The 14,599-nt window shown below is 33.2% G+C and overlaps 1 protein-coding gene across 1 annotated transcript; it reads right to left on the minus strand.

The window, feature by feature from the left end:
* Positions 1 to 10,384: 10,384 nt before the first annotated feature.
* Positions 10,385 to 10,973, minus strand: LOC136226754 (uncharacterized). Its single transcript, XM_066015407.1, has 2 exons — positions 10,564 to 10,973; positions 10,385 to 10,471 (listed from the first exon to the last, which is right to left on the minus strand). Exon 1 carries the CDS (start codon positions 10,821 to 10,823, stop codon positions 10,629 to 10,631), a length of 195 nt encoding a protein of 64 aa, XP_065871479.1. The 5' UTR covers positions 10,824 to 10,973; the 3' UTR covers positions 10,385 to 10,471; positions 10,564 to 10,628.
* Between the last annotated feature and the right edge of the window lie 3,626 nt (positions 10,974 to 14,599).

Here is a 14,599-nt window from a genome sequence, read left to right on the forward strand (position 1 = left end):
CATTCATACGCAAATCATGGACAACATATAAGACAAACAAGAATGAAGAATACATGGAAGATCTTATTCATATATAAGCAGCAGTGTTACATTCAAGAGGTCTAATCACGTAGTAGTAGGAGGACGACTACTAGATAGGGTATAATGTCGTCATACCTAGTGACAAGTCCAATGTGACAGGTTACTCCCCTATAATGTTTCTTATACCAAGTCAGGGTCTACAGTCAATGAGCATTACAATGTTAGAATGCTACACTAGGGTTACTCTCCCCCATTACATAATATGATTACAAGGATACTCCCCCCTTACACTCTATGTTATTTAGTATTTTACGATTTTTTTTCTTGGCTTAATACTTCCGCCCTCTTTTGGACTTGTCCTATTTTGTCAATTAGCTCTCTCTACTTAGTGGCTAACCTATCAACTCCCTCGACTAAAAAATTGGCATACATTTGACACCTTTTGTGCCTACATAGCATTGAGTACACCTCCAAAGATACCTTCTACATCCATTCCAAGACACTTTCTGCATTCTGATGTGAACCCTTTCATTGTTTTGAAACAAAAATAAAAACTTAAGGGGTACGAAGTGTTACATTTGTTGAGTTGAGGGAGCTAATATGATGCACAAGATGAGTGCATGGAGCTAATTAGTGTCATGTAGGCACATAAAAGAGCATGAAGTATTAAATTTATTGAGTTAAGGAGGCTGATAGATTGTAGATGAGACTAAATGAAAAAATGGGACAAAATGGTGGAGGTATTGAGCTTTTTCTTTTACTCCCTCAATTTTAAAATAGTTATGACTAAATTGCAAATATCAAGAAAATAATTAATTTACATTAAATATATAAAAAAAATTCTAAAATATTTTCCACTCATTAATTAAGATAATACTAGAGTAATTAATGTCACATTTATTAATAAGGTAAAATAGAAAAAAAATGTTTTAAAAACTAAACTTTTTTTTGAACCTGAAAGTGAAACTCAAATAAATGATGGATTCGCATCCATATGAATAGTGTTCACAAGCCAATCTGGCACGACAGTTGAAAAGAAATCGCTAGCATTGGAACAGGCGAGCCTAGCTACCAAATGAGCTGCACTGTTCGCTAAACGAGGAATAAAAACTAATTTAAAAGATGGGATGGATCTTAGAAGTACTCGACAGTCCTCTAAAATCATTCCGAACTCAGAGATATCCTGTTTATTTGAATGAATAACATCTACCACAAGTTTAGCATCAGATTCAAATTCAACAGCTGTAAATCCCATATTAGCAAGCCATAACAAGCTCGTACGGATATCAAGGGCTTCAATGACCCGTGGTTCCTTGATACCTGGGACAAAACTGCTACTACATAGTAAAAATACTCCCCTTTCGTCTCTGATAACCGCTCCCATGCCGCTGCTCCTTAACTCTTTAAAGATTGCCCCGTCAATATTGCATTTGACAAAGCCTGGGCTAGGCGTGCTGTTCTACATCAAATCACTAAATTAAACCAACCGATTTGCAGCATTTATCATGTTATTTCCGCATAAATTATAAATTGTGATGCACACAGCACAATCCCCACCCCCAAAAGAAAACAAAACATTGTCCTCAATGTTAATAATCACGGCAGCAGATTGTACAAGATAGGCGGAACAAAACATGAAAGAGTAAGGGTGTTAGAGGTTACCAGATGCTAGGACAGCGAATATTTGGTCAGATCAAGCGTGATGGGAAAGAGAGGAGTTAACCTCTCTATCCACAGGGGCAGGAATACCCTCCTCCTTCGAGGAGGCGGCAGCGTTAGCCTTAACATTGGCACTAGCAGGTGTTTCAGGCACTTGTCTTACCGGACTTTTCACAGAGAAACCAGAGGGACTTTCTTTGGCATGCTCCTCAATGCACATGCTCTTGAGCATATCGATCTCGCCCTGTTGCGATGAATACTTTTGCTCCATGGCGAATATCATTTCGCGGTTTGCCTGATTCTGGGCAAACAGGGCATTGAATCGATCCATCACATCCTCGCAGGTCATCTTTGCACATTTCTTATAAAATGCCAAGTCTTTAGGCTTCTCGACTTGCTCGGAATCTGACGAGACTGAAAGGGTAGGCTCGCTTTTCCTTTTCCGGCTCTCAGTCTGCCGAGATGTAACAAAATCAGACATCCAAACCCATTTCCCATTCACAATCTTTCCGAATAACATCTTTTGGAGGCTCTTGAGATCAATGGGGTCAGGGTGATTCACAATCGTGAGACGAGAGTGGTCTTCAGGTTTAAAAACCCTGATTGACTCCGCAATTCTGGTGACTATGCTTCCACAACAGATGATTGATACAAGTGCATTAGATATAAGTAATAAAGTGATAAGTGAGTATCGTCTCCACAGGGATTGTGATACAAATAAATAAGAGAAATTGTTGCTAAACAGTGTGTGTTATACAAGTGGCTTCCTTTATGGTTGTTTGTTTGATATTGGTTGTTTTAGTGACTCAGGCAGGATACTCAATCAAGAAAATAAGGTTACTTTTCAACGATTAAAGGAAGAGAACAGGCTTTACATGACCGAACACGGTGTGTTACATCTTACAACATTCGATGAATAAAAGATAATGCCAACGAAGCCAAAGTATCAGTTTTTGAGTGAGTTTGAGTCAACTGTCGTGTGTTCTCAAACTCCTAAGATTTACTAACATCTTTAGCGTCCTAAAGATACGTTCTTTCTAGCATTAAGAACAAAACTGCATTTCTAGATGAGAAAACCCTCGACACAACCTTCTAACTTGTCAGCTTCGAAGTTGGGAGATCAATAAAGATATCGGTGAAGATGAAAGCAGTGTCCTAACATTCATCTAACACATACATACATGCTTACGCAAGAAAGTTAAATCCTCATTGATCACAACATTGGCAAAATACTAAATATCATTAAAACGTTGTAAAACTTACATCACCGGGCCGGCCATGCCATGCCCGTTCAAAATGTCTACTCACTCATATCGAGCAGTGAGCAGAGGAAGGTTGTTGTTACAGCTTGAGACTCCATGAGAGCTCTCTTCTCCTTCTATTCTACTTGTTAAAAAAAACTAAAGCTAAGAAAAAATATCCGATGCCTAAACCTTCTCTGCTTTTCCTATTTAAAGGGAAAAGACCGAGACTGTCCAAAATTGGTACAACTTTCGTACCCTTCTTACAAACAAAGTCAACTACTTACTACAATTATCAAACTAAAGACATGATTAACTTTTAGATTAACCCTTGAACACTCAAGGGGGTGAGACTTCAAATCATCATGCTACTTTGGGCAATCCCATCGCCACACACTTTCACCTGCTTTTCCTGCCGCTTTCCTTTCACTGCCACCAACGATCTATCGATGTCCGTCATTGGATAATCCGGCGTTTGACCGCTGGACACAAGTAAGGCTCCACTCCTCATTGGCATTAGCGAAACAAGCTGTTTCCAGCGAGTTTAGCATTTTTCTTTGCTTATCTGCACAAGGACATTAATTAGCCCTTATTCCTTGCAAAATGATATAAAAATTACCCGAATTCCCTTATAAATTATCTGTTAATCTTAGTCAATTTCATGCCTAACACGTGCTCCATCTCTGAACCACCACGGTGTTGTTTTCTGTCATTTCAGGGATGTTTGGCGGAATGTGATTGGCCCCAGTCGGCTCGCGTTGTGTGTGCGGGAACAGTTAGACGGCTTCCGCGCCCCGTTGCCGGTTCGAATCAGTCGACGCCATCGTCTGCTGGGCAGAACTGGTCGCTCGCATTTCAGGCGGCTCGTAACAGTCAATGCGATGCCGCTGCCCCGCCTCACTATGTGATATTGACGTCCGTCTGTTGCTTCTAGTTAGCGCCTTCTGTTGATAGGCCCTCCAATCCTGAACTGCTTCCAAGTTAGTACGCCAACTTGTGTCTGCCGGCCACCATCTCATATGCCAGAGTACTCTGTTTCTGTGGTCCTATATTGCTTTTAGAGCACAGCGAATTCTCACGATCACTTCCTAATTTGAGTCACGTAGAGCTTGCAAGAGCCACTCGTCAAAATTCAAATTGTCCACCATCGGAGTAGGAACTCCTGCAATACGCCAAATGTCACATGTGAAACAACAATCAACAAATAAATGGTTATCCGTCTCCTCTTGTTCCACACATACTGGACATTCAGTTGAAATAGAGACTCTTCTTTGGGCCAACTGAGCTCTAGTGGGTATACATTTCGAACACATGCGCCAAATAAATTGTTTAAGCTTAGGGGGAATCATCAACTTCCACAACCTCCTCCAAACTTCCTGAGCTCTGTTGGCTTCTGCAATACCCATACCAGACAAGTAGCCTGAATGAACATTATAGTGTCCATCCTTCGACCAATGCCAGATTCTCGTATCTTCCCCTGCATTATATGGAAAAATAATATCGCTAATGGCCTGCACTTCCATTTCACTAAAGCACCCGTTTAGTCTTTGCATATCCCATCCTCTCCCATTCTCATGTAACAGGTCAGCAACTGTCAAGTTCTCCAATCCAGGTACCATAAAGGAATTAATACAAAAACCCTCAAAGTTAGGGACCCATGCATCCTTCCATACTCTGATGGACCTGCCATTTTCCACTCTCCATCTAGTTCCTGTCTTCAAAATACTAAGGCCCTCCCATATACTTCTTCAAACCATGCTAGGTAGGATTATTGCCTAATTTAGAGAAAAGTAAGTCATCCCTAGGGAAATATTTAGCTTTGAACATTCTCCTTACTAAAGTATTTGGGAATTTTAGTAATTTCCATCCCTGTTTACCTAACATTGCTAGATTAAACATATGTAGATCCTTAAAACTCATCTACACAATTTACCCCAATCAAACCAATGAATGTTTCTTCTCCCATCAGGTTTCATACCCCACCAAAAGGAATTCATTAATTTTTGCAGCTCATCACAGATAGATAAGGGTAAAAGGAACGTACTCATGCAAAAGGTTGGCAAGGCTTGAGCCACTGACTTGAGAAGCACCTCTTTCCCAGCCTGGGAAAGGAATTTAAGATCCCATGCACCAAATTTCTTGCGCAGTCTATCCACCAAAAACGTAAAAATCCTGCGTTTGGAACGCCCAATGAGTGACGGTAACCCCAGGTAATGGCCTGTATCTAGAGGAGTGCACACCCCAGTATCGTTTTAATCTCAGTTCGCACTGTCTCAGACACATTTAAAAACTAAACTTGATAAATAATACGAAATAGAAAAATTTAGTAAACATGAAAATTATTTTAAAATAAAACAAGTATTTATTTAAAAAAAAGTTTAAAGAGAATTAAAATTGTAGCATTTAAATTCTAAAAATACGGGTGACAAAGAATTGTCGAGTTTAAAATTTATTTGCCTAAGAAATTAATTTAATAATTATTTCCTATAAATAATGTTACATTATTATTATTACTATTATTATTATTATTATTATTCACAGGGCCGGCCCTGGGCATAGGCCCGGCGTGCGCCGGCCTAGGGCCCAGGGCTGGAGGGGGGCCCAAAATTTTTTTTGCTTTATAAATAAATTACTTGTTTTTAAGTATAATGCATAAGTTTAAAATAGTAGAATGGTATTGCCTTGTGTTTCAACTAAAGAGAGCATGAGTTTGAATCCTATCGTTGTAATGTTTAAGATATTTTTAATATATAAATGATATGAATAGTCAAGAGTAAGAAGATAAGTTTCATTTTATTACCTTAGTTTCATTTTATTATCTTAAATTGACTATATTTGAAAATTAAAAATTAATTTATACAATGATATGAATAAAAATCAATTTAAAATTTAATAATAAAAAACAATAAAAACAACAATAAATCTAAAAAAATTTAATAATGATGCTGTAAATAATAACATTTTACGTTCTGTAGGAGAAAGCGTAGTTGTTTCCTATATTTCCTACAGATATACTTTTTGTAGCAGATTTTCATATTTTTCTTTTAGTGTATGAAAGTTAATTTTTCTTAATATAGACAGTGATAAAATCATATAAGATGGTCGAATTCTTTCTGAAAGCTCATTGATAAAAAAAATTAAAAGACATACCAAATCTTTATATTTTAATTAGTAAATTTTATATTAAAGGGCCCTTACTACTTATCTTGTCTAGGGCCACTAAATTACCAAGACCGGCCTTGATTATTAAAAAAAATTGTTGAACAAGATTGTTGAACACGTAAGTATGGAAGACTGATGATGTGAAATATTTTGTTATAAAATTGCTTAAAGATTATTTAATATTTTTTTTTTTTTTTGAGAAAGATAATTTAATAATTGAAAAGCCACTTGGTATTGAATATATAGTAAAGTCAGAATTGAAGAATGTAAGTAGAAATTAGAGGGTGCTGGATGGGGATTTTATATTAAGCACCAGGTGTTTCAACTCAATTAAAACACCTCTCATACAGATTTCGACACATGTCCACTTAATTTATATAATCAATTAAAAAAAGATTTTTATTATTTACAGAAAAGAAAGAATATCAGCCCATTATCTTCTTCCTCCTCCTTAAAGTTCAGTGCTACCATCGTCAACAAGCTTTTCCGGTACGGCTTCGGATCTTCACTGCCATCTTCCACCTCCTCCAATCTCCATTGTCCGAAGAGAGTTAATGAATGAGTTTTGGAATTCAATGGTAAATTATAGAAGCTAATTACATTAAACCAAACTCCTAAATTCTAATTTCTTATTTGCAGACACTTATGGAGATGTTTTGGATTTAATAAAAAAATCCACTGCTTATGGTAAATTCAGTGAGAAGGAAGAAGGGAAGGCATTGATATTTATTTATTTTCTGTAAATAATAAAATCTTTTTTTAATTGAATATATAAATTAAGTGGACATGTGTCAAAATCTGTATGGGAGGTGTTTTAATTGAGTTGGAGCACCTGGTGCTTAATATAAAATCCCGTAGGTGGCCAGTCAATGATGCTAGTGTTAGAGGTGGCGGTGGTTATTCTCAAGTGATAGTGGACGATTTTGATCTAGCAAAGACAGTCAAACTAATTGATAATTATATTAACAATAATAACTGCTCAATTAAAAATGTAACTAATAATAATTTGGCAGTTAGCGTAACTGATAATTATAATGACAATAACCATTCAATTAAAAGCGTAATAAGGAAAACTGTAAATATGGAAGTTAGTTATATTAATATGGAGTTAATTAAGAAAGGAAATCAAAATGCAGTTTTGCAAATGGAAGGAATAGTTATCTATGACCCAAAACGAGAAGGATGGATGTCTCATTAAATGAAGTAGTAGTTTTCGATACTAATTAATATTAATGATACCAGTTCAAAAAATGATTCATATGTGGGTTCTATTGGACATGCCCACCAAGCATTATTAGTTACGTGCTTGGAACTGTCGGAGTCCTGGCAACCCTTGAGCGGTTCAGTTCTTATTGAATATTGTCCACATTAATAAATTTAGCATTGTTTTTCTTTATGAAATGCATATTCGAGAGGCTCACTTAGATGTAATCCGTAGAGCATTGGACTTTGAGTGTTGTGTTTGAGTTAGCAATATGGGCCAAGGTGGTGGGTTAGGCCTTCTTTGATTGAAAAAAGAGATGGTCTAAGTAACCCACTCGAGCAGAAACTTTATTGATTCAAAAATTTCTCTGATGTGTGTAATTCCCTTTATGATTGGTAAGATGTTCAATTGGGCAGTTTGAACGTGTATGGGCAGAGCAGTTCCATTTCTGGTGTACTCTGTGGTTCAAGGTCTCTGTTGTGTCCTCTCTCTCTCATCGTATAAAAATTAATGTTGACAGTTGATTGTTAAGGGATCTGGTTTATTAGGCGTGAGAGCTATTATCTGGGACAAGAAAGACGTTTTCAATGGTACTTTCTCCAGTATTTTAATCTGGTAAACATAATCATAGAAAAAGGAAGCTATAGAAATTATGGAGGCTCCGAGTTGGATACAAGGTAAATGATTGATGTGGTGATTGTGGAATTGGACACGGCTACAGGTATTAGGCATATTCATCAATTTCCTTTCGTTCTGCTTACGGTTTGATTATCAACGATGGTAAGAATTTGTTAGGTCTTTTAATACCGGTTCTATCATATATATTAGTTGTTCTGCGAACAGATTTGCTCATAATCTTGTTAGATATTAGAGTATAAAGAGTAGTATTTGAATCCTCCTAATTTTATTGTTACTATTTTGTATTTCTCTTTTAATAGAAATTTATTTGTTTTTTAAATAAAAAAAAACACCCACTAAATTTATTATAAGGAATCAAAATTCTGATTTATTGTTTTCTCATCCAATATTTAAATTCAGAAGGATATGCACTTTAAATTGACTGCAGGCTTACACACACGTCATTTCTTTGACTTGTGATAAACAAAAAATAATTTTAAATTTTTGGATATCCTTTGGTAGACAAATTATAAATCAATTATAAATTGAATTATCATCAAATACGCCATCCAAATAATTAATACCGTATGAAATAAGGTATGAAACCAACGTTGAATCAAAATGTTATCTGAAATTGATAATGCAATTATCATTAAAATATTTAGTGAAAGAATTGTACTGTCAGCTTAAAAATATAATTGTTATTTAAAATTAAGAATACAGTTTTTTTTTTCTGATGAAAATGCATATCTCTTCATTGAATTAGAAAAGAACAAGTACAACAAGAACAACAAACGAGTAAGATAAACAACCTTAAAAAATCCACATAGAGACGAAAATGACTATAAAGAGCATATAAAACCATAAAAGGTATAAAACACACACAAAAAAAACCCATAAAACATATACTTCATAGAAATCCAAATCCGCAGAAAAGCAGCAGCAATCGAATCTTCATCATTTAGACCCTTCCGAATATTCGGATCTGAGTCCTTTTTTTTTGTTGCAACCACGTAGATATATTGATCCACGGACAAAATAAATCATTTCCGCTCTTGTTTATATAATTTATCGGATCTCTTTATCTGTTATAATTAAAATATTTAGTGGAAGAATTTTACTTCTCGATTAAAAATATGCTTTAATCTTTGATTAGTCTAAATTATCAGTTTAAAATACCAGATTGTCATACTAAAAAAAATGATAAAATGATTTTTTGAGCTATTTATATAAATTGATTATGTTTTGTTTTTAAGTATTAGGTAAAGGCTATGTTTACTTTGTTTTTTACAAATTAAGTGTTATATTAATCTTTCTTAATGAAAAATAATTATATATTTCTTAAGTTTTATTTTTATAAACTCTTCTTTTTTGTTACATATGAGGGATTTTATAAACTCTTCAATTTTGTTAGAAGTAATAGTCAAATTAGATTAAATAACAACAAAACTACATTTTTATCCTATTTTATAATGATTAAATATATATTTTTAATTTTAATTTTAAGTTTCTGATTTAATTCTACATAATTTTAATCCCTCCAATATATAATAAATAAATTTTTTAATTTTTATATAATTATAGAAATTTAATTTATTGGCATAGGTTTTATTTTTCATTAAGAATATTTTAAAAATATTATATTAAAAATAAATAAAATGATATTATAAATTCATATATACATAAGAACTGATGAATTCATATGTACATAAGAACTAATTAATCCCTTACCAAAAAAAAAAAAAAAGAACTAATTAATTACATTTTGTTTTTGAAATATAAGTTTGATATTTCTATTTTTTGTATACATATAATTTTTCTCCTTTTAGAAATGAGATAGTTGACCAATATATTGATTGATGATCGTAAATGAAAAATGAGATAGTTGACCAAATAAATTTATTAATAATCATAAATGAAAAATGGTTAGATATTCAATTCACCCTCTTTATATCTTTCACCAACAATCTACTTTGAAATTCCAAACCCATTTTCACACCTCCTCAAAATCCTATTAGGATCATAACAGGATCGACAGAAACAATCAACTTCACTTGGCACGATTTACAGAAACAATCAAATTGGTGCCAATTTGATCTAATTTTCATTTTTTTACAAAATACTTTTGTTGCATTTATACGAGTATCATATAACAATGAATTTAAACAACTATAGATTGAAACTTAACCATGTTTTACTGAGTCCAACTTCAGATTATCTACACTATAAACAGTTTGATTAACATAAATACGTCGGTAGATAATACGATTATCCGGTTAAACATGATTTCCAGTCAAAATTTCGTTAACTGATAAATAGAATCTTAATCAAATCTGAGATATTCTAAGCTTTATTTGCGTCGAATATTCAAACACAACTCATCAAGTTAAAAATATAATTTCTCTATCCCAAAATTCAATACATATTATAATATCAAATAACTGGAACAAATTAAACAAATAATTTGAGATTTTATAGAAACATTTGAATTCTGATTTCACTGTCAAGAAGAAGAAGAAATTACAGAGTTAAGCCTAACCCGAAACGGTTCCATTACCCAAAAAACCTTGCAATTATGAAGAGAGAGAGAGTAAAAACACAGAATCGTTAGGCAAATTCAAATGCCACAAAACAAGATTAATTAATTTCTGAAATTACCTCTATACATGAACGACGACGACGACTTCAAACATATTACTAAAAAATTGATTTCGAAACGATGATCAAGGAATGCTGCGCTTGCCAGGACGATCGGCGACTTGGAGAGTTTTGTCGATGAGCTTTTTCGCTTTTCTGCTACGGATCTCAACCTTGACGCTGGAGCTCTTGTCCATTTTTACGTACGGTTTCTTCGATTTCTTCAGCGCTCTCACCTTTGATTTTATCGACTGTACGATATTATCTAGCTGAATCGCCATCTAGAATTGAAATCGAGAATATCACGCCTGGAAATCTGAAGAAATAACTTGCTATTATCTCTTATGAATCTTGCGTTTTCTTTGTTGTTGATATGAAATAGAGAGAAGAAGAAATGAGTTATGGTTCTTTCTCTGTATATTGATTTTGGGGTTTTGATGTATTTATGCGCAGTGTAGCGGTTTTGTATCCGGTTTCAGGTCACTTCTGTGGATTTTAAATGGACTCCATTTTGTAATGTATTACGAGATTGCCATTTGCTGTTATATCTCTTGACCATTCTTTATGTTTAGGTTAGGATCAGATGCGTTAAATGTAGGTTATTCATTCTGATGTTGGTTTTTTTCTTTTGAGAAGAATTTATTCTGATGTTGATGATACTTAAATTTTATTTATTTATTTAAAAAAAAAACTTTGCTTCAAACCAATATGTTTTGACCCAATTGTTTATAAATTTATGCCTAATACACAAATAACCCCTGAACTTGTTCAAATATTGCAACTGCCCCCTCCAACTTTCAATTGTAAGAATTTACCCCTTAAACTTGTCCAATTGTAAAACATAACCCCAAATTAAAAAAAATTTTACCCCATACTTGAAGCAGTACTTGAAGCAACCGTAAAAATGTTTCTCCGGATTCGCATCACGCCAAAGATCTGATTATCACACTCCACGAGTGTTGCAATTTTTGTATTTTACGTGTTTTTCAATTGCAGTCCATGTCAGCAATTTGAGATTATATTTTACAATTGGACAAGTTTGAGGGGTAAATTATTACAATTGAAAGTTCAGGGGGGCAGTTGCAATATTTGGACAAGTTCAGGGGTTGTTTGTGTATTAGGCCTAAATTTATATAATTGTTAGTTTTAATTTTGGGTAATTAATTTATTAGTCCCTATATTTTGATAAAACACATTGTTTAGTCCCTGTATTTTCAAAAACACACGGTAAAGTCCCTAACATTTTTCTCGGTGAACAGTTTAGTCCCTAACGTTTTTCTCGTTGAACTGTTTAGTCCCTACCGTTAGACTCTCATGAAGATTTTGTTAGTCAATTTGGATTTGCGTTTTTCTTTTCCTTTATTTTCCTTTTATTTAAACTCTAATGCATCTGAAATCAACTTTGAGTGTTCTTCTTCTTGATTTTCTTCTTAATCGTTTAAATTCGTAAGCATTGGGTCTGTTCTTTTTCTTGTTCTCCATACAAATAGCTTCTTCTTCTAAATTGGATTTCCTCTTCTGAAGTTTGAAAGTAAATATTAAAGGGTAATTTAGTCATTTCCGAAGTCATAAACGGTAAAAACAAAATCTAACAAACAGACGGAAGGACTAAACAGTTCACTAAGAAAAAGGTTAGGACCTTAACATGTGTTTTTGAAAATACAGGGACTAAACAATGTATTTTGTCAAAATATAGGACCTAATAAATTAATTACCCTTTAATTTTTAATAATCTCTCCTTTCATAATAATAAAAAAATAAATTAGTCTTTACCAAAAAAAAAAAATAGTCAATTTGAATCATTATTTTTTTGAAAAAAGTTAATTTGAATTATTTATTGTATCGTAGTAAAATATTTGAATAAATTTTAAAAATATTAGTACTATACTTTCTAATATTTCAAGATAGCAACCGACAATGTCGGTTGTCTATAGAGAAATTTATTCGAATAAACTAATCAGATATCTTATATAAAAAAATCAAAATATATAAAAAGACCATAGTCATTTAGGAAATTAAATGCACAATTTTATCCAAGAAACTCTTATTTATTTTTCCAACGGCATTGTATTAAAAAAATTCATTAATTTCAAATTAATTTAATATATTTTGTTGTTACCAAATATAGCTCAATTGTTACTTTTTTTAATTTCAGAAGTAGAACGTTGGGTGTTACAATCTTCCTCTTATAAAAAATATCAAAATACATTTATTTATTTATTTATATTATGCATAATACATTAAAAGATATAGTTAATTTTTTTTTTTTAAATAATGCCAAGTTTTATTAACTTAAATAAGATGAAGGAATATTGCTAAGAAATAGTGGTGGACATGCTCACTCATCCCGAACAGATATAGAATTGACCACTTTTGCTAGAGCATCGTTGAACATTTAATAAAGGATATAGAGCACTGATCTAAATCTCGTAATAAACGGATACAATCAGAAATAATGTGAACTAAATACAAATGACCTTCTAAACCCATTTGAATTGTCTTAACTATGACGAGACAATCCGACTGAATTTGAATTTTCTCACTGGGGCGATGCATCTTAATCCAACTTAAAGCTTCTTTGATAACCATGACATCGGTTAGCTGAGGACTGAGATTTCCTTGAAAAACTCTCATCTTAGCTAGAATGCATTCTCTAGAGTGATTACTTAACGATGTCATAGATGGAAAAAGAACTTTTGATGCGAAAATTGAAAAGAAAAGAAGAAACTTGTCAGATGACAAGACCCATATCCATTGAACATCAACGGAGATGAAAGAACTCTGAATTCCCCTTTTAATCAACATTGTTTAACTCATCTTCTTATCTATTGGCATTTTTCTGTTTTTCTTCCATCTGAATCAATAGTGCAGCGGATTAAAGAGAATCAGAGAATCATCCCTAGGAGACCAAATGAAAGCTCTAATTTGATAAGGTGTTATGCACAAGAATTTTCAATCTTTTTTACTTTTCATATATTTAAAACTTTATTGAATAATCTTTATATATATATATAAACTGTGTATAATTTGACATGAATTAAAATATGACAATGTGATTTATTAATTTAATATGGAATTTTTTTTAGAGAAAACGAAACTTATTACGAAGAGTAAAAAGGATAACTACCAAGAGTAGTAGCTAACCAACTAGGACTAGCAGTAGAAAATAACCTGATAGCATTGGAATTAGAATGACGAGCAACAATGTGAGATGCATCATTTAACTAAGTAGAAAACAATACTTTAACATTGTGTCTATTACTAATAAAATCACTACATTCTTGAATAACCTCCCTCCCCTATAGTATCATAAATATATTGTAGAAACTATTGACAATTGATTAAGCGTCGGTTTCAAATTTTACTATTCTGTTTTGGATTGACAAAGCCCAGGCGATGTAATTTCGAGGCGCGACAGCTTCAACAATCTTGGTGTCCACAAACCTTCAAATCAATTGATATGGAAAGCGATAAAGCTACCATCCTCATTGCGCACAACAGCTCCAAAACCTGTCATGCCCATGTCCTGAAACCGAACATCATGTTGGATCAAGTAAATAAACTTTCACAGGTAACAGAGGAAGAGTATAATTGTTGGAAGAAATTCTCTTCTCTTACTACTTGTATTGATAGGTATTTATAGATTACAAACATGACTCTTAGTAAACAACATTAACTCTCTATAAATACAGATACATAAATGACTATTGGATAATACACTGAACCACATTAAAGACTCTATTAATTATAAGTTTATTATTTCAACACACCCCCTTAAACTTATAATTTTTTTATCCCTTAGTAACACCAAGAACAGCTCTCAATCTGCTGAAATCTTCCAACTTCAAAGCTTTAGTAAAAATATCCGCAACTTGATCTTTGGATGGTACATGCTTGAGTTGAATTTCTTTCCTTCCAATGCATTCTCTAATAAAGTGATACTTGGTGTCAATGTGTTTGCTTCTATCATGAAAGATTGGATTTTTAGCCAACGCAATAGCTGACTTATTATCAACAAAAACATCAGTTGCTCCATCTAGAGAAAACTTCAAACTTT

The sequence above is a fragment of the Euphorbia lathyris genome, chromosome 4, assembly GCF_963576675.1.
Source record: "Euphorbia lathyris chromosome 4, ddEupLath1.1, whole genome shotgun sequence".
NCBI lineage: Eukaryota > Viridiplantae > Streptophyta > Magnoliopsida > Malpighiales > Euphorbiaceae > Euphorbia > Euphorbia lathyris.

Excerpts from the sequence above, each read along its gene's own strand:
- LOC136226754 (XM_066015407.1), bottom strand. The coding sequence starts at position 10,823 with ATGGCGATTCAGCTAGATAATATCGTACAGTCGATAAAATCAAAGGTG.